Source organism: Festucalex cinctus, chromosome 6, assembly GCF_051991245.1.
Source record: "Festucalex cinctus isolate MCC-2025b chromosome 6, RoL_Fcin_1.0, whole genome shotgun sequence".
In the NCBI taxonomy this organism is placed as follows: Eukaryota; Metazoa; Chordata; class Actinopteri; order Syngnathiformes; family Syngnathidae; genus Festucalex; species Festucalex cinctus.
The window spans coordinates 4,440,006-4,467,500 of record NC_135416.1 but is presented as its reverse complement, the minus strand read 5'-3'; the positions used below and the strand labels follow the sequence as shown (position 1 = coordinate 4,467,500).

At 41.0% G+C, this 27,495-nt stretch overlaps 1 protein-coding gene across 1 annotated transcript in view; it reads right to left on the bottom strand.

Annotated features, from left to right (window-relative positions):
• nr3c2 (nuclear receptor subfamily 3, group C, member 2) overlaps positions 1 to 27,495 on the bottom strand; it is a 76,576-nt gene that overhangs the window by 22,820 nt on the left and 26,261 nt on the right. Inside the window, exon 3 of the mRNA XM_077523703.1 lies at positions 6,342 to 6,469. Coding sequence (XP_077379829.1) covers positions 6,342 to 6,469 — 128 coding nt within the window. The remainder of the gene's footprint in view (positions 1 to 6,341; positions 6,470 to 27,495) is intronic.

Below are 27,495 nucleotides of genomic sequence, written 5' to 3'. Positions count from 1 at the left end.
TTGTGTGTGTGTGTGTGTTGTCTTGATGCTTTTGGTAGTTGTTTTCACACACACTTTTTTTTTTTTTTTTTTTTTTTGTGCGCCCTGGCGTCGACTGCATTTTGCCGTGTGCGCGCGCGCGCGTGTGCCAAAAGCCAAGGAGGCGAGCTTGCAGGAGGAGAGGCAGCAGCTGTAGCCCCGCTTCACTATTTCTGGCAAAGTCACATGACCGTTACATAAGCTCATTTTTCCCGCTCTAAAAAAGCTGTAAACTGCGACACAGGAAACACATAGCAAGGCAGGCAGGAGCGGCCAGTGGGCCCGAGAAACCCCCAAGCCCCGCCCCCGCCTCCTTTACATGCACAACACAAATACAAACACACCCCGTTGCAACTCTTGACCGTTGGGCTCGTTCTCCCCCCCGAGACGGGTTAATGATTGTGAAGTTGCCACATGTGCACAAGTCAGGAGATGCGCATGTGTTCGGCAGGCCGCTGCAAGAATCACTGAAATGTCACTTGGCATCAATTTAGAGCATAATTAGGGCCCGACTGAATGGATTTTATTTTATTTTTTTAGGTTGATACCGATTCCGATATTTGGCAGAATACATTTATACTAACTGGCTGGTTAACTCATTCACTCCCAAAAACGTATTTATACGTTGTTGTTTTTTTAGGTTTTTGTTTGCTAGAGTTTTTGTATGAAGGCTTTGATGCAGTTTTTGACCGGAAGTGGTCGCTTAAAGCGATGGTAGTTATTAAAAAAAAATTAAAAATACATAAATTAATTTAAAAAACGGCCAGCAGGTGGCAGCAAAGTATGAGATCAACCAGGTCCATGTTGCAACAAGCTCTTTTTCCCAGTATTTTCAACAGGTTTGTTAAGAATGATGAAACTTAGCTAATTCTAATGCTAATTACTACAAAACGTAAAAACAGATAAAAAAAAAAAAATACCGTACTACCGACACATTTTTCTTTTGGTATGTTCCATGTTTTTATACGAATACAACATGAAAATGGCTGGGAGTGAATTATTTAATTATAATGAATTAAATTACTTGCCTACAACAACAAAGATAGAAATTACTGGCAGAACATTGGATTGTTTTCTACAAAATTGTCCTTAACAACAGACAGAAAAATCGGTGAAAATCAGCTGATTGTTTTGGAGGAAGGAATGTTTGAATGTCATTTTCGTCTTATGTGTTAATATGTAAAAAAAAAAAAAAATTCAATAAAATCGTAAACAGTGTTTTCTACTTTCCAATTCTGTGTTTTATTTACTTTGCTAACTCATCCCAACTGTTTTTGTTGATAGTTTGAGGAAAAAAACATGTTCAACTTCTATTGTGGTGTTAACTAGCGCTTTTCACACACCATTGGCACTCTTTACTGCCTCCTGTAGTTTGGGAGAATATCGACCACAGCTGCTATAATTGCACTGTTTCAATTGAAACCTGTTCAGAAAGCTTAGTTGGCTTAAGATGCTTTTTTTTACTTTTCTTTTAGGGTTTCATATACATTGTAAATATGTTTTAAAATTTACAAAAATGTTCAGAAATGTGAAGATTAGTCTAAAAATATGTAAAGAATCGTGATATGACATTTTTACCATATTCGCCCACCCCTAGTATCAGGTGCATTAATGAGCACAAATTCGCACACGCACACACATATGCATATACAAAACCAAAAAAAAAAAAAAGAGCAATGATGATATGTTGAATTGGTAAGACTGCCGAATAAACAATACTGAGCCCTCAAGGAAAAAAAAAAGAAACATGACAACAGCTGACTACTCCTTGTTCCACTAATAAAAATCAACCATCCTCGATTCGTATCACACCGCATGTAACAAGATATTTTTGGTATGCAAAAACCTGTCTCTTAAAAATTAAGGATAACCCCACAGAAAATAATGGCTTCAATAATGAGCTTTTCTTTTTTAATATCCTCCCTTTTAAATGTACTTTCTTACATTTAGCATGTTAGCTTATCAGCAAAACTTAGTGTAAAACTGTAGGGGGAGCCCTGGAGCCGAACACATACCATACATGCTTGCTGTACGTTTTCTAGGCGGCATTAGACAGAGCCTGCGTCCTCTAACCTAAATACCTTCCGACAATGTGGGTCACACGCGCACGCTTTACAGTAGCGTTTACTCCTGCACACAAACGCACGCGCTCGTGCGTGTGTGTGTGTGAGCGTCTGGAGCCTTCGCGATTACGACTTGTATGTTGCTAGACGTGTTGGCGAGGTGGCTGCGCTCCAGCTGTTGTTACATAACCCCCTATCACGCACGCACGCACGCACACACACAACCTGAGCCATTCAGTTCTGTGGGAGGCCCAGTCCCGAGCTGGAAGAAAAAAAAAAAAAAAAAAAGCGATTGGACGCCCCGACAGCGCACGTCGGCGTCCTCGCCTGACCTCTCTTTTTCGCCAGTGGGAGACGTAAGCCGACTGGCAAGCGCCGTCTTTTTAGCAAGGCGGCGGGCCGCTGCTGCCGTTAGTAAATCTTGACTGGCAAAAACAAACCAGGCGAAGCTAAAAGGGGAATATTATTAGCGACGCGCCAAGCCGCTGATGACATGTGAATAATGCGCTGGCGCGCTCACGCCGATGCGCCGCGCCGCATGGAGCTGTTTATTAGGCGCAGCTGTTCTTTATTTAAAAAATAAAAATAAAATCAACAGAGGAGTTCTCGGCCGTTTCCGCAGTTCGTTAGCGCCAACGACGCGATTCTTAAACGTGTTGTCACGCTGCGAAAGAAATGCCAGATGATGACGCAAAAAATGATCAACTTCCTGTTTGATTTCATCATCGGTCCTGGAGTCTTTTACGTGCCTCAATATTTGATAGACACGTCCAGCCAATTTTGCGTTAATTGGCGAAACTAGTTCCAGGCCCCTTTTCATGGAATCCGGTCCAAAATGGCTGCCCAAAACTCCAATGAGCAATTTCCTGTTCCATTTCGGGCATGGGTCCGAGAGGCTTTGATGGACATGACCACCACATTTCGTGTGGATCGGTAAAATTGGTGACACGGGCTCATTTTTTCCAACTTACTGGAATGTTTTTCATGGACTTGACCCCCAAAATGGCTGATTTGAACAGAAATGGACGTCTTTCTGTTGTTTGCACTTAAAACTGACGTGTCAATCAAATTTCATGTTGTTCAGCGAAACTCAACAAATTGTCGCCGCTATGTGAAAAACACTTATGTCCATTTTTGTAATTTTTTTTTTCAGTTTTATATTTTTGGGATGAAGCTGAATGCAGACATCCCAAAAATGTAAAAAACGTAAAAAAAGAAATAATTAAAAAATAAAAATAAAAATTGGACATAAGTGTTTTTCGTTTTTCACATAGCGACGATATGCAAGTTTATTTTTTCTAAAATGGCTAACTTCCTGTTTGGATTCATCATAATAGGACCCACAAAAAAGCCATCAAGATCGACTTTTTTAGACTTTTTTTTTTATTTTTCATCCTATTATGATGATGACATGTCCACCTAGTTTTGTGTCGATTTGTGAACCTGGTGATGGGGGGCAAATAATTTCCAACCAGGTTCCATTTTCTTGGCGTTCCTCCAAAATGGCTGCTGGAATTTTGTAGCTTGTTATGGAAAGTTTCATCCATGGACATGAAGTTGGGCAGACATGTCTGTCATAGCAAGACGTGCAAAAAAGTCTCAAAGACCCATGCCCAAAATTGAGTACGAAGTCGGCCATTTTGTGTTGAAGCGGCCATTTCCCAAGCTTGTACACTGATGAACTCCATCCAGCCGTTCATTTTATTCCGCTTATCCGGGGTCATGTCGTTTCCTCTCCCTAGCCACTTCGTCCAGATCCTCTGAAGGGATTCTGAGGCATTCCCAAGCCATCCAGTGTCGACATAAGCTGTTTCTCAATTTGCGTTCTTGTGATCTCGTGAAACACAATCAGTCCAATTGAAATTACGCATAACCCAATGAATGCACGGAATACCCGAATGTTGTTGTTGTCTGCTAGCTTAAGTTTGCTAGTTGGGCATTTTGTGCTGCTATCAAAAATTGTTTCTTTTTTTTCTCCTAAACATGCTCTGGTGATTTGGTCCAGTCCATACAGGTTTAGTGGTCTGATAAGATCCTAAAACTGTACACTCTGCATTCAGGCGGATTCTAACCCAAGAATGCTACTTTGGCAGCCCTGAGCCCAAACGTTGCATCATCTGCAGGCAGCAAGTGCCGAAAGAAATCAAATTGAGGGTCAGACTCTTCTCTTTTCCCCTTGTACAGATGCCCACTCCGTGCTGTTCATCTCCATTGCCCACTCAGAGAAGGAAATAGTGCAATAAAAAAAAAGGGTGGGCGGGGGGGGGGGGGGGGGGGGTGGTGTCATGGTGCTGACGCATCGCTTCCCATCCCTCTCAATTCCCCCCGTCTCGTTATCTGTCTGACTTTTTCTTTGTCCTTCCTCCCCGCTGCATCGCTTGTCCTCTGTCTCTCCTCGCCTCGTTGCGTCCCTTCCTCTCTCTTTACACTTTGGAGCGGAGATGACGGGAGAGGTCAAGCCGGTTGCGATTGCTGGCAACCTTGGCGGGCGTCACGGGCTGCCCTCATTATGCCGCCGCGGCCCGCGCCAGCTGTTTGTGCCGTCGAGAAACTCCGAGCGATCCTTGTTGTTGTTGTTATTTCCGGACAGGCGGGACACGTGAGGTGAAGGACGTCACGTCGGTCTCCCTGGCGACGGTGTGTAAACATCATCAGGCCGAAATCGGAAATTTGATTTGGAAAGAGCGCGATTGCTCCTGTTGAAATTGTCAGGAAAACACCCAGAGGCGCTTTCGGGCGGCTGAGTGCAAACAGCAGGTCTTTTCATTCATCAAATGAAAAAACAACCACATCAATTGTAAGATAGTAAATTAAACCTCCAGGGACAGTCTAAATGTAAAAAAAAAGCTTCATGTCAATTAGTGTCTGAAAACTACAACCAAACATCACCAAAATGTATCTGCACGTGTCTACTTATGGCCACTTCAAAATCTCAGAAAATATTAAAACAATCGTCCCAATATTTGGGATTTTATGAACATAAAATGCTCCATATGTGTTCACTGCAGAATCTTAATGTAATGAGGAAAACACCATAAAATGTTTTTAATAATTTCAGAAGTTGTCGTGAGCGTAAGTACAGATGACCACATTATTTTGGTGATGATTGATCAGTTTTCTGACATTGCGCAACATTGAGCCGCTCTCTATAGTAAACGAAGAGAGGGGAAGAGGCCTGAAGTTTATAAAATCCACAATATTGGGGCTATCATTCTGATATTTTTAGAAGTTGAAGTGGGCATATGATGTTGCCATAAATCTTGGTGATGATTGATTGCAGTTCTCCATTTTGTGATATTAAGATTTTTGCAATTACATGAATTAAGTGTACTTCACCAAGCGGACCTATCTTGTAGGCGTAAAAAGTAGGATTACAGTGAATTTAACGTTGAATAATTTACTTTTCTGATTTTGAAATATGTGTTGGCCTACTTCCAGTTTTCACTCTTCTTCTTTGAAATTTACACAGTGTAAAAATAATAGTGCGCTGCCATCTTTTGGCCAATAGTGGAATTACACCTGGAGTTATAAGTGTAACCGGGAAAAAAAAAAAAATCTTCAAAATAGCGGGACCGCCAACCACGAAAGAGGCTGATTGGAACTCATTTCGGCAAATTCACTTGTGGAATTCGTCAAAGTACAACCTCTAAATCAGCCCAAAATGGCCGACGCAAAACGGGTGCTTGAGACTATTTTTTGAATGTCCCGTTTTGAAAGACATGTCCACCCAAGTTCTTGCTAATAGTTGACACTGGTGATACGAGAAATTGTTTTCTAACGTTCTTTATCCCTTTTCAAAGGGATCGTCCCAAAGATGGGTACTTCAAATCAAAATGGCCGCCTTGAGTGGGTCCTTGATGCTTTTTCACACAACCTGTTATGATAGACACTTCCACCCAATTTCCTGTTTTCCAGTTTACTGCTGTTTGGTGAAACTGGTGTCGGGCTAATTTTTTTTCTTAACTTTCCAGTCCCCTCCAAAAATGAAAACACAAGCCATTTTATAGTTAATAGATGAATCACGTCGTACCACTTTTTCACACCCCAACGCCAACATCACGACAGAATTGGTACCCACTGTGCACCCCCCTAAACGATAAAAAAACAAAAAGCCATTCACAGCCGGTAAACAAAGTTCAAATTCAGTGGCAATCGCAAAATAATTTTTTATGCACAAGGTGAAACAAAACACACATATATCACTAAATACTACTTTCAACATCCCCGGTATCGCTCTATAATACAAATTGAGCATCATACCTTCCACGGCTCTTTTGAAGAAGACCTTGCAGCTGCCGCACGTCACCACACCGTAGTGGCAGCCCGACGCTTCGTCCCCGCACACTAGGCACACCTTGGCCGTCGAGGAAGGTTGCCTGAGCGGCGAGCTGCAAGGACACAACACAAATATATGAGACATTGGTCAAGCACCAACAGTATTCGTGCCATGTTAAATACAACTCTCCATGATAAACACCAGCCGCTACCCGACCAGGCAGCTTGTGCTGGCGTTGTTACTGCTAATGTTAGCCACCGCTAGACAACCAGTCAGCCACTAGTCTCGGAGGAGCCATTCCTTGTGTGTTTATGACAGCAGGGCTGACAGTTGAGGATGCAATCAAAAAAATCTCAAACTTATCAGCTACCAGACGCTACCCGGCCAAGCAGCATGTACAGCATTGTTGCGCAACCTGAAATACTACTATAGCATTGTAAAGGGAATCTTACTTGGCATCTGATGGTATTTGTACCAAGTTAGATCATGATCATAGTATCTGGATTCTCTAACTTTTTCTCCGCTGACTGTTCGAACTAAACACGAGGCGTTACCCGACTCTTGATTGATCACAAATGATAGAAAGTTAGCCGATTGGGCAGCTTTTAAGCCCAGCGTGACATATAAATCATTCATTGGATGAATGTACAGTACACCCAAAAATATATATATATCAAGTTGATCACAAATGAGTACAGTGGAACCTTGATTCAACGGACCCGGAACCAACGGACAGAAAATTGCCATAGACAGAGACTGGTCACGTGTTTCAGGTCTTGTCCATTCTTACGTCCTTCTGATCTTGTGAAATGTCATCAGACATGGCCCAAGTCCACATAAACCAAGAAGGCACAGAATAACCGGACATTGTTCTTGTCTGCTAGCTAAAACCAAGGACGCGTTGGTCAAATACTTAAATATCCATAAATGCAATTTGTACTGCCATCACAGAAATACGTAAGAGTCAGGGGGCAAAGTTAAGTAAATACTTGAAGTCAGTTAGTTCCAATTTTCAAAGAGACTAGCCTCCGTTAGCTTAGCATCCCTCATAGGCACGCAGCTAGCTCTGTTAGCTTAGCATCCCTCATAGGCACGCAGCTAGCTCAAAAGAAGCATGTCATTGTCATATCGACCTATTTGCATCTGTGGCTAGTTGTTTTTACTGGCATGAACTATGAACCATGCTTTTTTTTGGCACAGTTCACTGTTGTTTTGGTAAAGCCCTTATCCATGGCATCTGACCGTAACAGAGATGAAAAAACGAAATGCTAATATTGTGGTGCAAGTATAGACGCACATAATAATCCTCCGCCAAAGCACCAACAAGGTAAATTTGGATAAAGTTTTTAAACTTTCAAACAGTTTCAAGTTGTTGTTGTTGTTTTGTTTTGTTTTAAATATTTTTTTTTACTGTAATGGGAATTTGTAGGTTACGAATAAAAGCGCAAAACAATTTTGTGTAACAGGCAATCTGCTCTAACGGAGGAGCCCTTCCTCCAATGTGTCTGTTAAAGTGAGCCTCCACTGTACATGTCTTAAAAGCTCTCAAGTTTAGAAAATAAGTATAGGAACAGTCATTTTCTGGATTTGCTGCTTTGCACACATTTCGCCTAGTGCCCTATAAAGGGATAATCGAACCCGCACACACACTCCGTGCAGGCGTACACGTAACATGAAGATGGGTACACGGCGAGAACACCTTGTATCAAAACATCCAAAGTGGCCTCAGCTTCCCTCTTCTTTTCTGTACTAATTGCCTCTCTGCCATCTAAATCAATGAGATGCAAGGTGATTGTCTGGTTAACATTCTCCTTCCATCCTTCATCAAGGCAGCTGCCAACCTCTCTCTCCCTCGCTCCCTCGCTCACATTTCCTCCAAGCTGGGAAGCGCTCCGGCGTCGGCGGCGCGCTCGGATGCAATCAGGAGCGCTGATCTAATTCCCCCTCGTCCATCTACACACACATTCAATTTGTTAGGACGCTTAGAGGAGTCTCTGGTGAGGTGTTTGTCTGACTCCCTGGCACTGGGCCGTGTCATTTCCCCTCATGCGTGCGTGTGTGCAAATCCAATCCATGTATTTTCAGCACGTCAATCTACAGAACACACATGCGAGCATTTGCCAGTCCTTATCGGACCGTCGCGGACGTCGACATTGCAATCAATCGATCTGCACGGTGACGAAAGGCGAACTAAAAAAAACGCGCGCACACATAACACGTGCGTCCCGGCTCACATTTAAGTGCCAGGCAGCCTGCCGGTCCAGTAACAAGGTGACTTTCCCTCCCCCAGAGGAGTATATAGGTCACTCACTGCGCGCTTACGAAAGCAGAGCTGACAAGGCCAGGCTGCAGTGACTGCGCACAAAAAAAAACAACAAAAAAAAAGGCCCCAAACTAAACGCCAGCCGCTACCTGACTAGGCAGCAATGTTGCTAGACCAGAAATTGATACAAGTGATATAAACAACCAGGACTAAGGAGGATTTATAAACAAGCAAACAAAACATCCTAGTTACTGCTTGAATTAAACAGTTTCCGCTACCCATCCAAGCAGCTTCTTCCTTGAGAGGAGTTTACCAAACAAATGTGTACCAAACTAAACAAACTAAACACCATCCGCTACCCAACTTGGCACGTGGTATAGACCTCAAATGGATAAAAATAATAATAATAATAGAAAGAGAATAGGAGCAAAGATATAAAAAAATATTCATGACAAAAAGAAAAAGCATGCCAGTTACTGCTTGCTACCCGATCAGGCAGTTTCTACCCCCATGGGGGGTGCACGCCTATAGGTTTGCTCACAAGCAAATGGAGCTTGCAGGCCAGGGTGCAGTGACTGTGCACTAAAAAAAGACCCAATCAAAACAGTAAAGGCTACCCGACCAGGCAGCTGATACAGCAAGTCTGCTATGCTTGAAAATGATGTAAACAAACTGCAGTGGACCTAATCATTTATTTAAAACATTCAGTTATAAACAAATAGGAATTACAGCGAACAATTGTAAAATGAAGGAAAAATATAGACTGAAAAAGAAAAGATAAAGTGATTTCAGTGATTTGTTTCTAAAAAACAAACAAACATTAGTACAGTATATTTGAAGATAAGTGCTGAAAACATGTGCAAAGACTGAGAACAATTTAGTGCTGAGTTGCTGAGATACAGCGATAAATCTCTTTTTCACCGTTTCAGTCGTCTGGAATTTTAGTTGGTCCTCACCCACTATATCACAAACGCTGTCGTCACAAACGCTTACTAGCCTACTAGACCACGATAACACAAAATCAGTGGTGAGTTATTGGACGATGCAAAACACAGTCTGGTAATAAGCTAACAGGCTAACGGACCTAGCTTGACAAATTTCAGGGAAAGTTAACCATTTATTAAACACAGTGACACACGATTCCTGTGTTTTTGTTTTATACTGAAGACATTTGGATTTCAGATCCTCCGTACATTACCGGTAATCTATTTCTACTACCCACACGGCATCTCTTCTCCGGATGGCAAATCCATTAGCGGTGCAAATTCCCCAATAAAACTAGAACAATTGATGCATTTCACGCACTGTTCACCCCCCCACTGCAGGACAGGGCCAAGATTTGAATCCAGAACCTTAGTATTGTAAAGACAGCGCTAGCCATGCAAAGATTCTAAAAATATCCTCTTCGTCATGTCATATATGACCGGACCATGATCTTTCTATTCGGACCGTCCCTCATCTTCGTCTCTATTTCTGACGGCGCATTTTTTGCTCAATGAGAGCGACTACACAGATCAAAATGTCTCACTCTCCGCTCTGCCTCCTGCTTTTTTTTTCCCCTTATTTTTTTTCCCTTTACTTTCTTTTCTTCCTTCCCCGCAGAAAGCCCAGGGCTGCCGCTTCATTGTTTTCTGCGTCCTTTCATCTCTTAAAGATAACACACAAAGAGCGCTAACTGGTGTAGCTGATGTTTATTTCCCCCGACCGGCGCGAGTACACAAGGCCCCCAGTTTTCTGTTGCTTCTCAGACCGGCGGGGCTGCTTACATGCAGGATAATAATAGAACCAAAGGCCCACTGTAACACAAAGATGTTTGGGCCGCGACTTATCCTCCAGCTTTTCCTCAAGTAATCTGCACGCTGGGAGAGAGAGAGAGAAGAAAAAAAAAAAAGGCTTGCAGCAGGGAAGTCCCAACAGTGATTCATCACAGCTTCCACTCAAAGCCACTCTATCATGGACAGTTACAGTACAAGGCTCGGAATAAGCGGTTTCGCATCGCAGTCGGCCAGGCAAAATTTGAATTCCGCGCCTTATTAAAACACATTAAAAAGCAAAAATGAGAATCACCGCTAAGACGTCACAACAAAAAAACGCTGCGTCACTCACGCCACCCGTCGAGTATAGTCGACAAGTAGAGGCACAGCTAGCTTGGTGCTACCTATGCTAAACCAGCTAGCTAGCAACAAGCTTCGACTGGCTACTGTTGAAGATTATTAGATTATTAGAATTATTAGGTCCACTCCAGTTGCGGAGCCAGTTGTCATCGCCTCCGTCGTGACGAATAAGCTACATTTGAAGAATGAAGAATTTCGAACAAGTATCATTCTGACAAAGGGCGAAGCCATGCTAATTACATTCACATTTGGATGGACATGTTTGTCACATCAGACAGCAAACATTTTGGAAGCCAATTGAATGAAAAAGGGGCCTGGGAAGTTTTTAAAAATTGGCCCCAGACACTAGTTACACTGATGAATATTGAAATTGGATGGATGTCGAGCATAAAAGGACGCATAAACAATGCTGCATTCTAGGATGGTCGGAAGTCGGCTATATCCGAGTTGTTTTTTCCAAGTTCCGACCTGAAAGCGTTCGAGGTGACCGTAAACAACCAAAATGGCGGACAGCAATAAATTGTTTTTTATTTTGGTCCTCAAAAGTCATTTTGACCTCTAGACAACTTACCTTTTTGCAATTGTGCTTCATTTAATGTTTTAATCTTATTTCATAAGCATTCCATACAGTTAAGTAGTTGACCGTATAACCGTACGTTGCGTTACGTGGAGTTATGTCGAATATTTATGAATGAAGAAAGCTATATAGTTTTATACTTGAGTAAATTGTGTTTTGACATTCAGAGTGACGTCACATTGTAGCCCGCCGGTGAAGCCGAGGTCCTTTTTTTTTTTTCTTCCGACTTCGCAAGTAGAATTTCCGAGTTCAAGGGGGCGTTCCCGTACACACTTCCTGGTTTGAACTCGGAAAAGTCCGACTTCCGACCATCCTCGAATGCAGCATAAGTCTCAAGGACAAATTCCCAAAATGGAACATGAAGTCAGCCATTTGGGTTTGCAGCGGCCATTTGGTTTTACAGCAGCCATTTTGGTTGCTAATTATATGAAAACGTTTCTTGGAAAATTGGACAAATTTAGCCCCTTTTACACCAGTTTCACAGATTAACACAAAATGTGATGGCTAATCATGTCTGTCATAATAGGACGCACCAACAAATCTCATCGACCCAATGCTTGAAATTGAACACGAATACCGTTTTGGTTCGAAGAAGCCAATTCCGTGAAAAAGAGGCGTGGAAAGTTTATTTTTAAAAAAAATAATACTTTTATCCATCGACAAAAATGTCTATCGTATAAATGTACATTTGAAAAAGTGTCAAGCACCCATGCGTGACATTGAACAGGAAGGTGGCCATTTTGAGGACAAAATCCAATACTACTGTAATATTAAAAGTAAATTATAAGAGTGCAGGTCTTGCCCTTTGTGTGGCGACGTGGCAGACGGCTGGCATACGTGCGCAACAAACCCACTGTTGTTCCAGACAATTTATCCGCGCATGTGCGCGCGCGCTTCATCTGTTTGTTTACAGATGCGGCGGACGCACTAATGTGCTTATGTGGGTCAACGGGGTTCTTCTCAAACACGTGAGCCCGGCCGACCTCCGCCGCCACCTCACGGCTCATTATTGGGCCCGCGACAAACGTTATCTCGCTCACGTCGCCGCCGTGACTTTCTTGATTTGCTGTGCATCTGTTTTCCGAGATTACGCCGCCTTGCTTGGCTCGTCCGTCATGATTTGCACTAGTGCTGTGAACCTTTTCGTTTGTCATTTGGACATTGGGACATTGTCATTTGGGTGCAAGGAGGATAAAGGGTTAAAATCCCCAAACTAGAAAGAATGCATTAAATATCCACGGTCCAAAATAATGGAAATGCGTCACACTCTTCAGCTGACTTTTGTTGCGATGAGGTTACATTTTTCAAGATAAAGGTTTTGGGTTTTGTTGTTGTTGTTGTTGTTGTTGTTGTTGTTGTTGTTGTTGTTGTTTTTCCCAGAACAAGAAAAAACTTGGAATCCTATGAGGACAAAACTCATATTCTTTTTTTTTTTTTTTTTTTTTTGAGTCAAATATATACCTTTAAATGTCCATGACTTCCTTTTTTCTGTTAAAAATAAATAAATAAATAAAAAAAAATTTAAAAAGAAAAATCCAAATTGTATGAGAGAATGTATTGTAAGACAAAAAAAAAAGTGTTATAATTTCAAGAAAAAATATGCAAATAACTGCAATATTATTTTGAATTGTGTTTACAGGAAAATGTTGTAATGCAACAAATTAGGTTATTTAAAATAAATCATGAAGAAAAACGTTCAAGGATAAAGTCATATTTTTGTGAGAAAAACATCAACCTTACAAGAAAAGGGTCATATTTATTTACCAAATTAGTATCATTTTTATTATGTCTTTTTTTGGAAGAAAAAAAATGTTTTTTGGGTGGAACATAATGAAAAAAAAATCCTCAAAAACTATACAAGTATTATTATTTATTTGTTTATTTATTTAATTATTTATTTATTTAGTCAAAAAATATATTTTCTAGGAAGTCCATCCACCCTGTGCATACCGCTTATCCTCAATAGGGTCGCCTATTCCATGCCTATGGACTATTCAGAATTTTCTAATTCAAAAAAAGTATATATTTTTTTACGTCATATTTTATTTAAACCAGTCCAGTGTGTCCCCTGCCTACTGCCCAGAGCCAGCTGAGATAGGCGCCAGCACCCCCCGCGACCCTTGTGAGGAATAAGCGGTCAAGAAAATGGATGGATGGATGGATATTTTATTTATTTGATGGCAGAAAAAAAAATTGTTGTAGTCTTATAAGAAAAAAAGGTCATATTTGTTCTCCACCGTCCCCCATGTTTGGTGCAAACATGCACATTGCCTTCACTCATCCTTGACTTTACAGTAGCACTACTGTAATATTTACACACCTGAGCACATGCAAGCATCTCCAAATCTATTTATACCGCCGTCGACTTTGCATATCGGAAAAGTGAAAGTAGCAAAACTAAAAGGGGGAGAAAGAGAGGAGGCAGGAGGGAGGGATGGAGGGAGTGAGCTTACATAAGACAGTCTGAACATTTCGGTTGACCCCCACTCGGCAGAGGGAAAGGGAGAGCGAGTGAGGGCGTACGAAGGCCTTCGGGGATTTGGTTACCCTCGCCAAGGTGACACTGGCGTCGCGCCCGGTCGGCACCTGGGCATACAGAAAGGCGAGACTTCCCCTTTGTGACTTTGCTACTTCCTCTCAACTTTGCTCATTTGCATATTTTTCACGAAAAAGCATCAATAAGCGCCTCACAATCATTTTGATGCGTTTCAAGCTCGCGATAAAGAGGACAGTGTATTTAGTGGGTTGTAATATTGATGGACCAGCCTGGACACTACCAGCATATTTTGATTTAAAGCACCAATAAATAATTATTTAACGTCACCATATTAGCTTATAATCTATGTTAAGGGCACACTAGCATGTAATAAGAAAACAGCATTTTTCTCACAAATTTTTGAAGTAGTCTTGTGATGTTGCTGGACGAGCCTGGAAACCATCCCGAATCCCTCTAAATTTATTAACCAATTTGCTAGCATGCTACGCTACGTGACAGTGATGTCATTGTTGTGACCTACCAGCCTGCCCCGCTACATTTTATGCATGCAAACTCCAAGTGACCTTTCCCAAACCAGCAAATCATGATTAGCACTCTCATGTACAAAGACAAGACTGTTTTGAGTATAAACAAAAGCATACGCACACACTCGCGCACACGCGCCGTCGGAGCCCACGCCTCCTGGGGGAGCTGGTTCAGTCCGCGGGCAGCGACGCGCTTCAGAGCCACGACAAACTCAAAAGTGTCCCTTGCGTTACATTTCAAGTCTGCCACGAGTTTAAATGTCAACTCCACGGATGCCCTTCGGGCTTAGTGGGGGCGCCAGAGAGCAGCTTGACACAGGGATACTTGACTAATTGAGCCATTTTCAGCAGTAAAAGGTAAATATTTTGCCCAGAATGAATTTGATTACATTATTTTTCATGTACAATTAAAACCTTTAAAAACAAATTTTTTCCACTGTTGTTGGTGGATGGATAGATTGAAGCTTGCTAGGTAGCTACCTAGCTAGGTTGTTAGATATAGACAGACAGATATAGATGGATAGCTAGCTTAGAGTTAGCAAGTTAGCTAGCTAGCGCGATAGATAGATAGATAGATAGGTGGCTAGCTTGATAGCTAGCTAGCTAGCTTGATAGCTAGCTAGCTGGATAGCTAGCTTGATAGCTAGCAATCTAGATAGATAGATAGATAGATAGATGGATGGATGGAAGGATAGATAGATAGATTAGAGCTGGATAAAATCGTAACTTTTAACTCCTTAGAATGGCTCAATGAGTCAAATATATACCTTTAAATGTCCATGACTTCCTGAATGCAGTTATCCTAAAATCAAATTTTGGGTGGATGGATGGATGAACGAAGTGATTCACCTTCTTCACATCTTTTTCTTGCTTGTTGAGTTTGGCGTAGCATGGCAGCAAGAAGCATTGACTTTTCTGAATAAACATTTGTGTCTTTTTCCTACTTCCTGAGCTACCCAAGCAAAAAAGATTTAATTTCTCAAGTGATATTTTAAACTAACATTTACCAGATGGGTGTAAATATTGGCTCACAAAAGAAGACAAGAGCTGTGGAGATAATTTAACCTCTATTAAAACAATATCGCTATTCATTGCCGCAACTCTTTTTGCCGCCTCGTTGAGCCATCCCCCGCGGCACTGTGATTTTTTATTTTTTTTTTATTTTGTTTTTTAAAAGTATCTTTGGCGGCGGCAAGAGGTCGGCCCGTCACGTGCTATTGATCCCTCGCCGCGGCTGTTTTTAGCTGCCCGATAAAAACGGAAGCAAACAGCTGGATGGAGGGTGGCGCGGTCTCCTCGGAAACAATGCTAACTGGGAAAATGATTAACACGCGTCGGAATGTTGACGATAAGACGACGAATATCCCTCTCTTGTCGGCTGAAATCTCCCTCAAATAGAAACATAGCAGCTTCAAAGCTGCGCTGGATCGGCGTGGATCAACTTGAGACTTTTGATTTTGGAAGCCAGCCGCAAACCTCGTTGACCGAGATGGAGCTGGACAATCGCAAATTAGTCGGTTACAAGCAGCTTGTATTTCACAAAAGTGTGTTTTATCTTGCTTGTTACCCATAAACGCCATCTTTGAAAAATCATCCAATTTAACCCGGCATTCTGATTGCCCTCGCAAGTTCACTATTCGTATCGCAGCCAAATTAGTTGCAGATTAGACTAGACTTAAGCAACTCGTGAAAACTAGCCGGTGTGCGGCTGGCTTTAATGCTTACGTCACTTTCTCCTGCATGGTGTATGACTGATTGGGTCCAGTACGCAACAGGTGACCTCCAAGAGCTTACAGGTCCGGGGCGGGACAAATCCCTGGAGAGGAGGATTATCCTGAAAGGGATCAGTCCTGACCTGAGCCACCCCGATACCACGCGCGCACACGCAAAATCGCACTCCCCATGCACTGCGCTCCATAATATGCAATTATTTAATGTATTTTTATTTTTTATTGTATTTAATTAATTTAATTATTTATGCAATTATGATTGTTATATTATCTCCATCTCCGTATTTAGCATTAGCAACAGTTAGCCTTGCAACAACGAAATGCATTTTTTTTTTCCCCACAATTTACAGCTTTTCTCTGGTAATAATAAAGTCTGTGACATTCTTTTGCTAAAATACCCCAAGGATTAATAACTGCAGTATACTTTACACAGCTCATTTTTATTTCTTTGTCTTGCTGAAATTAGAAAACACGCAACTGGACATTCCACTTCTGGCTCCCAGCTCACGTGTAACCCGATTGAGGATAAGCAACAAAGAAAGAATGAAAATGTAAAAAAAGAAAAAAAAAAAGAAAAAAGAAAAAGAAAGCTACATCATATGTTTATAGAACTAACTAAAACTCGCTAAAAGTTAAAAAATAAAAAAAAATAAAAAATATATATAATGAAAAATCCCAAACTATTATAACCCTGGGTCCTTGAATTGAAAAAAAAATTCATTTCAAGAATGGTATCATGATGATGCTTCCTAATGGAGAGAAGCTGGCGGCAAACACCAAGAAAACCATAGTGCAGTGTGAAAAGGCCTTTAGGAGGACAAGTACTACAGAAAATGTGATATCGTGTTGGATAAATGGGATTAACTGGCGACTATAGGGCCAATCGGCTGGCTGATTTAATCAAGGACAAAATATTGTAAAACGGTCAAATGTTCTCCCTGTAATACATAAGTGTAAAGGGGCCAAAAAAAAAATATATTTTTATTTTTTAATTAATTGGCCACTTAATCATTTATCAAAATTAAATTCTTCCAAATATTGGTCTTGGCCTCAAAACATCCATACTGGCGATCACTCCAGCCCTGTATCCCGCTTCTTTTGCCAAAATTCTATAGCTCACAAGCAATACAGAAAATATGACAGTTGGACGATGGCTACCTCCACCTCAAAAAGCAAGTCAACCGAGCTGATGGGCAAAGAAAAAGTGAACATGCCAGAAAGCATCCCTTTCAAACGGCGACCTTTTCGTCTCCCATGTGACGGGTTGGGGGGGGAGAAAAAAAAGGCCTGGCGCCAAATGTGGGTTAACGTCGGCTGACACATGTTGCTTGTGCAGTCACCGTCACATGTCATCATCCTCCATTCCCACCAGTCATTTAACCATCCCGACATGTGGATAGAGCAGACCTTGGGGGGAACGAGTGGGAGGGTTACACACACACACACAGACAGACAGACCATTGTGCGACTAAATGACGGCTAAAGTTAGCCACGTTGGGGGTGTTTATTGTTTGTCCACTTAGCAGCTGAGCGGCCGGCTGAAGTCGAAGGGCTGCAAAAACCACCAAGACCAAAAGAAGTGGGCCGTGAGCAGCTGGCTCCCGTCCAGGCGGTTAGCACCGCCGCTGCACATTCTGCACGTCCGCTCGAGAAGTGCTCGCTCGTCAGCGCCTTGGGAAGTCACTGACGGCGCATCGGCACGCAGTCAGCAATGAAATATGTGTGGAGACAAAGATGGATGTGGTTGAATTGTGTCGTTATATCTGTCCATCCATCTATTTTCTATACCTATCCCTATCCTCATTAAGATCGCAGGCAAGCTCCAAACCACTGTGATTCTATCTATCTATCTATCTATCTATCTATCTATCTATCTATCTATCTATCTATCTATCTATCTATCTATCTATCTATCTATCTATCCATCCATCCATCCATCCATCCATCCATCCATCTATCTTGATTGCTAGCTTGCTGGATAGTTAGCGAGCTAGCTATCCAGCTAGTGAGCTAGCTAGCTATCAAGCTAGCTATCCACCTAGCGAGCTAGGTAGCTATCCAGCTAGCTATCCAGTCTAGCTAGCTAGCTATCAAGCTAGCTATCCAGCTAGCTGGCAAGCTAGTTATCTAGCTACTGAGTTCCAATCTATCTATCCATCAACAATCTAGCTCGCTGGCTAGCTCAAATCCATCTAGCTATCTATTTTACTATACATTCAATTCAGTAGAAGTTCATCTTGGAGAAAGAAAGGATCTGAAGAACAATCCAAACCGCACAAACTCATCTATGAAGCATGGTGGAGGTAATGTCATGGCTGAGGCTTGCGTGGCTGCTTCTATAATGGGCTCACTAGTCTTTATTGGTGTTGTAACTCATGATGGTAGCAGCAAAACAAATTCTGAAGTCTACAAAACCATCTTGCATGACAATTTATAGAAAAATGTATCCAAACTAGAGAAAGTGGAAAGTGGACTGTCCAAGTCAGTCACCGGACCTTAACCCTTTAGCGTATTAATTTTACTTCCTTGACGAGGAGACTGAAGGGAAAAACACTCAGAAACAAACGAGAACTGAAAGAAACTAGAGTAAGGCCTGGAAGAGGGTTTCAAATAAAGAAAGCAACAGTCTGGTGAAGCGAATGGTTCGCAGGCTTGCATGATGCAGTCAACATTGTACCGTATTTGTGTAACTGTCATTGTGATTTATCAGCAGGTTGTGTCCTCCCTGCGTATCACCCGCTAAAAAGAAAACGACCTGTAAAGGTTGTTTGGATGCTTGATTGTTATCAAATTTGAGATAACCTCCACTCAGTGAGGCCATTACCACTTGACAACACGCACGCTCTTGAGTGACATTTTACATTTATGAAACCTTGTCAATGTGTCCGTATGAGGATCATTTCCAAAACTGAATGACATTTTGATATGGAGAGCATGAAACAAGAATGACAGGAACTACATTTTTTTTACCCAGCCCAGCATCTGGCCTCTCGCTCTAACGCTTGACATCACTTTCATAAAAGGTCAACACTAAGATTGCGACCTGCTAAGCTAGCACAACATGCGCTAGGAAAAGAAAGTTGCAGGGCAAACACACACATCGGGAGTGGTGTGGTTAAGCTAAATGTGTCTGCGCAGTGACCTTTTTCAAATTCAGTTTGTTCACCTCTGAAGGATTACGGGCCCAGATGGCCGACGGATGAACAATGCAGCACCTGCTGAGGGACATGACGCTATTAGCTTTGACTTGAAAAAAAAAAATAAAAATACGGCAAAAAGGGAAAACCGCTGTCTGCGCGTATGGACAGCGTGTCCTCACGAGAGTTTACTTGGAAGTGGTACAAAAAAAAGATGAGCACTAAATTGCATTAGGAACCTTTTACAGCAATATGAGCATCAAAAGGGTTCACCAAAGACTCGGTAAAAGCTTTACATTGCTGTAAAAAATGCACCAGGTTTTAGTATAATTTTTAATGCCTCATGGTTATTTTTATAACATTCAATAATGTAAAAAAAATATATATATTTAAACGAGGATGACCAGAAGTCCTGTTTTTGAGCCTTGAAATGATTAACACTGAGCGCTCCTTAAAAAAAAAAAAAAAAAAAAAAAAAAAAAACATTAAAAGGGACTTTACCTGTTGAATTCCTTCCTAATTCACATTTGTGTTGCCTTCTCATTCGCATCAGCCTAGAACTACTTCCTGCTTTCGTATCTAAGAATCATGGGAAATGTCCACTGCTGTCGCAATTTGCCGGTCAGTCAATGCAAGCTCAGCTTTCTCGCGACATATTTCCAAGTGTTACAATGCGTGACCGGCGCAAGGTAAACAGCACAGAGCAAAAAAAGTTGGCTAATGTTGAGTGCATTGCTTGTTTAGTGCCGTTGAACTGTAAACCGAGATAGCATTTAGCATTAGCGATCGCACTCCCACGCCCCCGTTGGCGCATGTCGGACGTCATAGCGATTAAACTTTTATTATAAATTTTGTATTTTATAAATTTTCGGTATATTTCATTTTTTAATGAAATTGTATCATATTTAATTTAGAAAATATTAAATTTATTAAAAATATTTTGTTACCATTTGTTCTCCAAAGCACTGTGGGGGGGATAATTCATTGTAACTAGCTGTGTTAGGCTATATTTAATTAGCTAAAAATGTTACTTTACTGTAACGGGCATCTTCTCTCTTTTGCGCACTTTTCTCCTGGCTCGCTCGATTACTACGCGAGTCTGCAAAGTCCACGTGGGGGAAGAAATAAATAAATCACAGTAAAATCCCACGATATAGCAGATAATCTGCACTAAATATGATTTTAACAAATCTGTGATGTAGTTAAGACGTGAACTGTGACTTGCGATATTGTCCTCAGTTGGGATGTAAAGATAACGGCAATATATTGCGATATTAAAACTGCCACGATATATCGGCGTTGTCATGTCATGATATTAAAAGCAGAACATCTGTTAAAAAAAAAAAAAAAAAACTCGGGTTGATTTCCATTTGTGCAGTTCTAGCACCTTCTGGTGGCTAGTTTTTTGTTTGTTTGTTTGTTGTTTTCGTGCACTTTAATTTTCATAAGGCATGTTTTGGCCCTTCTATGTTTAAAATCCACGCTAATGGTCAGATGAAGGGGCACCTAATATGCTTGTGAACCGAGTCAATATGTGGAGGAGCTCAATGTGTGCTTGCATTAGCAAAATGCCCCATTATTAAGTGTTATTAGAGATAGTAGTTTGTTTATATGCATTGCTGTAATCTACAAATACACAATATTGTGTTTTTTTTTTTAATATGAGCTCATTTTCTTACAATATTGTGACCTTATTTGTATCGCCAACCTCCCCACAATATCCTGATAATTATCAAATCGTGACCTTCATATCGTGAAAATATCATATCGTAATGTTTGGATATTGTAACATCCCTAGTCCTTAGTAAACTAGCAGATTGGAAGGCGAAGATGCCCAAAACATTAGTTATTAGTCCACTTCAATCTTTAAACGCCGATGCGAAGTAGTAAAGTCGACTCGTCGATTCGTCGACTACTCAATGCAACCCCTATTAAAAAGCCAACACGGGTTATGTCAGGGTAACCTTGGCTCAGATGGAAGCTGCCACACACTTTTGTGATGTATATTTAATAAGGCGCAACGTTTGCAGTGGCACATGCGGCTGCCCTTTTCCACAGTCTCCCCTGCAGGTCTGCGGGGGATTGTGGGATTGAAGGACATGTCAGACAAGACTGAAAAAGTATAAAAAGTTCACTTGAGCATGGGGGGGAGACAGGGTTGTTGTTGTTCGGCGCCATTTAAGCCATTTTAGACACGAGTAACTATTACGTCACAAACTTTTGGCATTTTCAGGCCCTTGATAGAAACATGAAGAAGTCCCAGTACTGTTCAACCATGAGTGATGATTTTTTTGGGAAGTACTCTTTTGCAGCTCGCTATCAGCAGCCACTGTCTGGCCTCTGCATCCTTGGCTGATTGCATTCTGTGCAAGTCATCGGTCAAGTAAAGACAAAAAGTGTATAATCGTCGTGCAATATGGGTTCATACAGTTACGCAAGCTAAACCATTGTACTTATATAAAAAAAAAATCCTCAATATACAGTATTAATAAATTAATATGTTTTGAATTTTTATTGTAGGTAGATAATTTTGACTTGGCCGATATACAGTTAAAAAAAAAAAAAAAAGTCTAGCTATAACTTAATTTTACCCTTTATTTTGGGGTGTATTTCCACCATTGACCACTAGTTGGCAGCACAGTACCGTGTATAACAGTGTAAATTTAACTGATCTTTAGCCAAGTCAAGTCATCTTAATTTGTATAGCGCTTTCAAACAGCGAAACATATATATATATATATATATATATATATATATATATGACTGGATATTGCTCCTCCCAAGAAACGTTTCTTGCCATACCATCCGGATACATTTCCAGTATCGAGATTGGAGAACATTTGAGACCATACTTAGTAGAAACAGCATGATTTATGGTGTTTTGAATTTGTTAAACATAAACAAGAGGACATTTTGCAACTTGTCTTAAATACATGTATAAATTATACGCTTAATGATGTTTAGTACAGGAGGAAACTTGTATATATTTTTTTTTATTAAAGAATTATAACTGTAATTCAACAAAAGATGCCTCTGCCAAATCTAATATTGGGGTCTAAGGAACTGAGCGATAAAAGAAAAAGGTGGTCTTCAAAGTAGCACATACCGTCCACTTGTTTTTTGTTTTTGTTTTTTTAATGTTTTGTTTTAAAAAATAGTAGTCTGCTCGCGAGGTGGGAGTAACAAAATGGCCGCCCTGTGACCTGAACGGCTTGCATTGTTGTGTATGGGCTATCGGCTAGCCAGTCATATATACAGGTCAGTGGTAAATTTGAATAAGCAAACACAAACAGGAAGTGTCAGCCTCGTTTTTGCTGAAGTGATTAGAAAGATTACGAATGTCTCGATTTTCTTCGATCCTGTTTTTTACGTCTACAGAAAGCAACAGCTTTAGGCTAATCTTTGGCCATGATTATTGATGTGCCTTTCACTCTGATTTTATTTATTTATTCATTAATTTATTGTAAACCTGTGTGGCAATTAAAACACACTCCATGTCTTGTCCTTCAGGCAGTCTTAGCATTAGCGCTAATGTAGCATGTAAGGCTACTCGCGTACGTCCCGGTGGAAGCCGAACATGCTGGAAATTGCGACATTTCGCACCCAGCGTCATCTGACCCGACCGTCCTTGTGGCCTCTCGCCTGAGGCTGCCGCAAGTCATGCGCTGGCTCGTGTTTCGCCGGCACAGACGCACATGTATGAACCTTTTTTGCCACAAACTTGTCATCCCGCCCCTTTTAATTAGCGATAAAATCGGACTTTGCCACAAAGACGCCGTTGAAACGCGCCTATCGCCCAAGCAAACACTCCCCGGGCTGGGAATTTCGCCATGTTTCCATGGGAGAGGAAGAGTGGCGAGTCATTCCTCTGCTTCCGCTGCCTCCCCTGCTGCTCGCAGCTCTTCTCGCTTGTGTGCGCACACACCATCTTCTCTTCTTTGCTAAAGATGTGTGAACATTTTGTTGAAGAATATGCATCACTGCCAATATTGGCCCAAACTTTTGAGGATAGAAAGGCTTTCAAAGGTGAACAAAAACGCGTAATTGGAACCACAGTTTGAACCGTGAAAAAAAAAAATCATGCAGCTCCTTAGAAACGCAGAATCCAGCCCGCATTACTGCAAAAATTACGCCTTGAAGTTTTACCATTAACTCATTCACTCCAAGCCATTTTGACTGAAGCAACCCCTTTTGCTCCCGACTGTTTTATTGGATTTTGACTGATTTTTGCAAGGCCCACAGAATATTGCGTTCTATTGCTATAAAAACATGGATCCTACCAAAAGAAGGATTAAAGTCTCTTCTTTCATCAGGAGAAAAAAAAATTCTATCTGTTTCGGTTTTGCAGCAATTAGCATTAGAATATAGCTAAGTTTCATCATTTTTCACAAAACTGTTTAAAACAGTGAAGAAAGAGCTTGTTTCTCTTATACTTTGCTGCCACCTGCTGGCCGTTTTTGTAAAAACTATCATTGCTTTAAGCATTCTCTTCAGTTCCAGGGCTGTTCTTCTGTTTGCTCTAGCATAAAAAAACAACAACAACAAAAACGTATAAATACGTCTTTGGGGGCATGGTAATATGTAAAATAGAACGTATTGATACGTTTTTGGGAGCAAATGAGTTAACAGTCGTTACTTGTACGATTTGCCGAGCTCCATCTGTCTGTACTGTCTGTCTGTCTGTAGTGTTTATTTGCTCCAATTTCGACAAAATGTAAATTTTAACGTCAGATGTAAAAATCTGAACGTTGTCTTGATTTTGGGGTGGTTATCTGTCATCACTCGTTCCCTTTCTACACCTTGACACTCATGCGCCGTGAGAATCATGTCCGACTGCCGTTTTTGTGCCCTGTTGAACAACATCAAATTCAGATTCAGATTGAAGCCATTTGTTCCAAGAGTGACGTGCTGCCAAACAGCGATATAGTGGCGGGCCGTTAAATAAATCCATACGTGGTTAGATAAACTGATGGCTTTAAATGCATCACGGTTGAAAGGGTTCAGCTGTCAGTCTAATCCGCATCTGTATTCATTTACACTCTTCCCAGGGAACCTTTCAAGTCATGCACAAGTTGTGGGCCAACAAGCTTGCAGCCATGTTTCCACCAAGTGGTCCAGTTCGATTCGTCACGGTAAAGTTTGGAATAAACCATCCTGGGCTTGTGTTTGTGGAGGCGATCAGGTACGTACTGTAAATAATGCAGCATCATTGCAGCATAAAACAGTGTGCAGCCTTCTCAAACAAACCCAAATGAGATCAATTTTGCCGAGAAAAAATAAATAAAAAATTGCAAAAAAAAATGTCACACTTGCAAATTGTAATATAAATTTCCGGGTTGTACCAATAGACATCGATTGCAACCAATATATAAAAATAGACGGTAAAGTTCATCACAAATCACAGAGTTCTAACCACCAAGTTGGGCTAAAAATATATTGAGGAAAAATATGTGATTTAAGATTCACAAATCACTGCCAACTTTGGCCATTACGACTGGAAAATAAGACCGAATTTGTGAAAATGAACCGAGTTTGAGCCACCGGATTATTCCCACATTTTCAAGAAAAGTAAGGCTCTAAAATGGCAAAAAAAAAAAAAAAAAAGTGCTTGCCTATAAATTCTCACAAAATAACATAGTTCAAATCCTTGCACTAATGATGAAATTTCAGAGAAAAATGTATCCTAAAGTAGAACAAAATTGCCTAGTTTGAACGTTGGAATTTGGCCAAATTCTTTGGGGGAAAGACCGCAGAGTCGAGAATTCAATTTGTACAAAATTCCGGCGATTCAGTTTTCGCCAAATTGAATCATAAAATTAATGCAATAAAAGTCACACAAAGCAAATGCATAGAAAAATTTTGTTTAAAAAAAAAAAAAAAAAAAAAAAAAAAAAACTTTGGTTCTAGAATGGCAGAATTGGGCCCCAATTTTCAGGGATAATACGCCTCTAAAAATCACTCCAAAGGAGCACAAAAAAAAATGACGCTCGAACGATGAATTTGGCCAAAAAGCGCGCATGCTAATTTTAGCATGTGAGCATATTAATTTCCTGTATTCCTCTCATTGCATTTGCTATTTTTAAAAACAAAAAGTCATCCCACTTGTCACATGGGACTCATAGTGAGCAGCAACACAATAATAGGATTATTGCGCTATGTGTAAACAAACATGAGACACAAAAAATTAGGTTGAGTATGAAGAGAAGAATCACCACGACGTGCGAGAAGTACATTTTGGGGGTTATTTTGAAAGATATGTGTGCCAGAGTTTGCGCACGGAGTCCCACGCAAATGAATAACAAGTCTGGTCTGTGACCGGTAAAAATCGCTTTTGGCTCTTCATTGTGTATTAATGTCCAGATGGTTGGCCGTAATCAGCCCAGCTTCCTGTTTACAGACAGGTAGGGTTATAAAGTGTCTAAATATAACAAGGGCTTTATTGAAAAGGGTGCTGACGCTGATAAACGCCCTGGCAGATGCTAACAAGCGAGGCTGCAACCAATGTTTGTTTTGTTTACTGATTTATCACTGATTCATTCCCATTACTCTGGTGAGTTAAAATGTGTAAATACCAAGATAACTCGTGAATTAACCCTGATTTAGCATGATTATAACTTCCTTTGATAATTAATTTGTTTAGGTCTTCATTGAGAGCATGTGGAAAAACTCATTTAGCAACTAAGCTCATCACCATGTTGGCTATTAGCATAGCTATTAGCTAGCGTTAGCATGACTTGGCTTCCCCCCCACAGTTGATAATAAACAGCATACATTCCAACAAATGTCACTCAGAAGCAAACAGTACATACAGAGAAAAGTATATAATACGTATAGAATAGATATACAGTAATATATTTGTTCCAGGCCTCAAAAGTCATAACAGATTAGCGCTAAATACATCTGTAAAGTCACGCAACAACCTGTGAAGTAGAATCACAAATTTTGACCCCAAAATACACATCTGATGTCACATTAAAGCTCAGCTGACAAATTTTCCAGATATTTCATTAAAAATCCACCACTAAAGTAAACTCTAATGTCATACGGTTCACTCACAGCTAAAGTTAGCTTCTTTTTTTTTTCTTCTTTTCAGGAAAAACACAAAACAAAAGTTAATGTTTCAAGCAGAGGCACATATGCTTCTAGAACCACATAAAAAAAAAATAATAATTTCACCCCACAATTTTGAATCCTCATTTTATATATACTTGGCAACTGTATAACTATTCGTCAGAGTTGTGCTTGCCGGGGTTAACACTGTTGTACGTCAAATTTAGAGGACATTATTTTCACTTTACATGGACTTTAATACCACTTATTCAATCAATTTTTGTGTCCCAATTTTAATACATTGCCTGATGTCGTAATCTTGTCAAACGACCCAGTAAATAGCTCCCGCACTTATTACACTGTATGCAGTTCCATTATGAGAATCCGACGTGCACTGTACTGCGAGTGCAGCTGTACAGGCAGCGTTTTCTAGGTCAAGCGCGTACACATCGCCAGTCGTGCATATTTCCAAGCAGCAGCAGAGTGCAATTTGCCGAGAGAACCTGCTTCCCTCCAATCTTCCTTCAAACTTTCTGCCAGGTTAGGACGACGCGGGAGAGGGGGGTGCTGTCGATAGAAACGTCTCACGGGGATCGACACGCTACGTCGGCCGCGCACTCCATGTCACTCCGTTTTAGCGTCACTGAGATTATGTCAGCCCGAACCCGCCCCCGCTTCCCTTTTTCCCCCCTCTACCCCACCTCGAAAACTCTTCTAACATCCTTTCGGATTCGGAGGCTTACATGTCAGTCCCGTGATATCAGTGCCTTTCACATTAAGCGCCTTAAATGCGGTGTCAATGCATAAATGTGGGCCAATGAGTGGGCCCCCCACTCAATCCAATTAGCCGTAATGAAGGCGAGGAATCTCTGAAGCGACACTTTCTAATCGTTTTCCGCCACATGACTCTTAGAAAATACGCGGGCTTTAAATAGCAGGCGTTATAGTAAAGCACTGGACTGTTGCCATGACAGTGAAACCTGCACTTATTTATGATTTCACCCATTCATGTTTTTTTTTTTTCCTGTGGAAACCATCCCCCTGCTATGGCTGATTCGGAAACACCACATGATGCCACCTCGGCCCTCCTAATAGGAAAGTAGTAATTGTGTGGAGGATGTATTATTATTAAAGTGATATTAGACATCTTGACTGTGAGAATGAGATCTTTGGATGTCGTGATTGGAACGAAGTTTGGATTGTAATGTTAATTGCACATGCACTTCCAGGGCATTTTTTTTTTTTT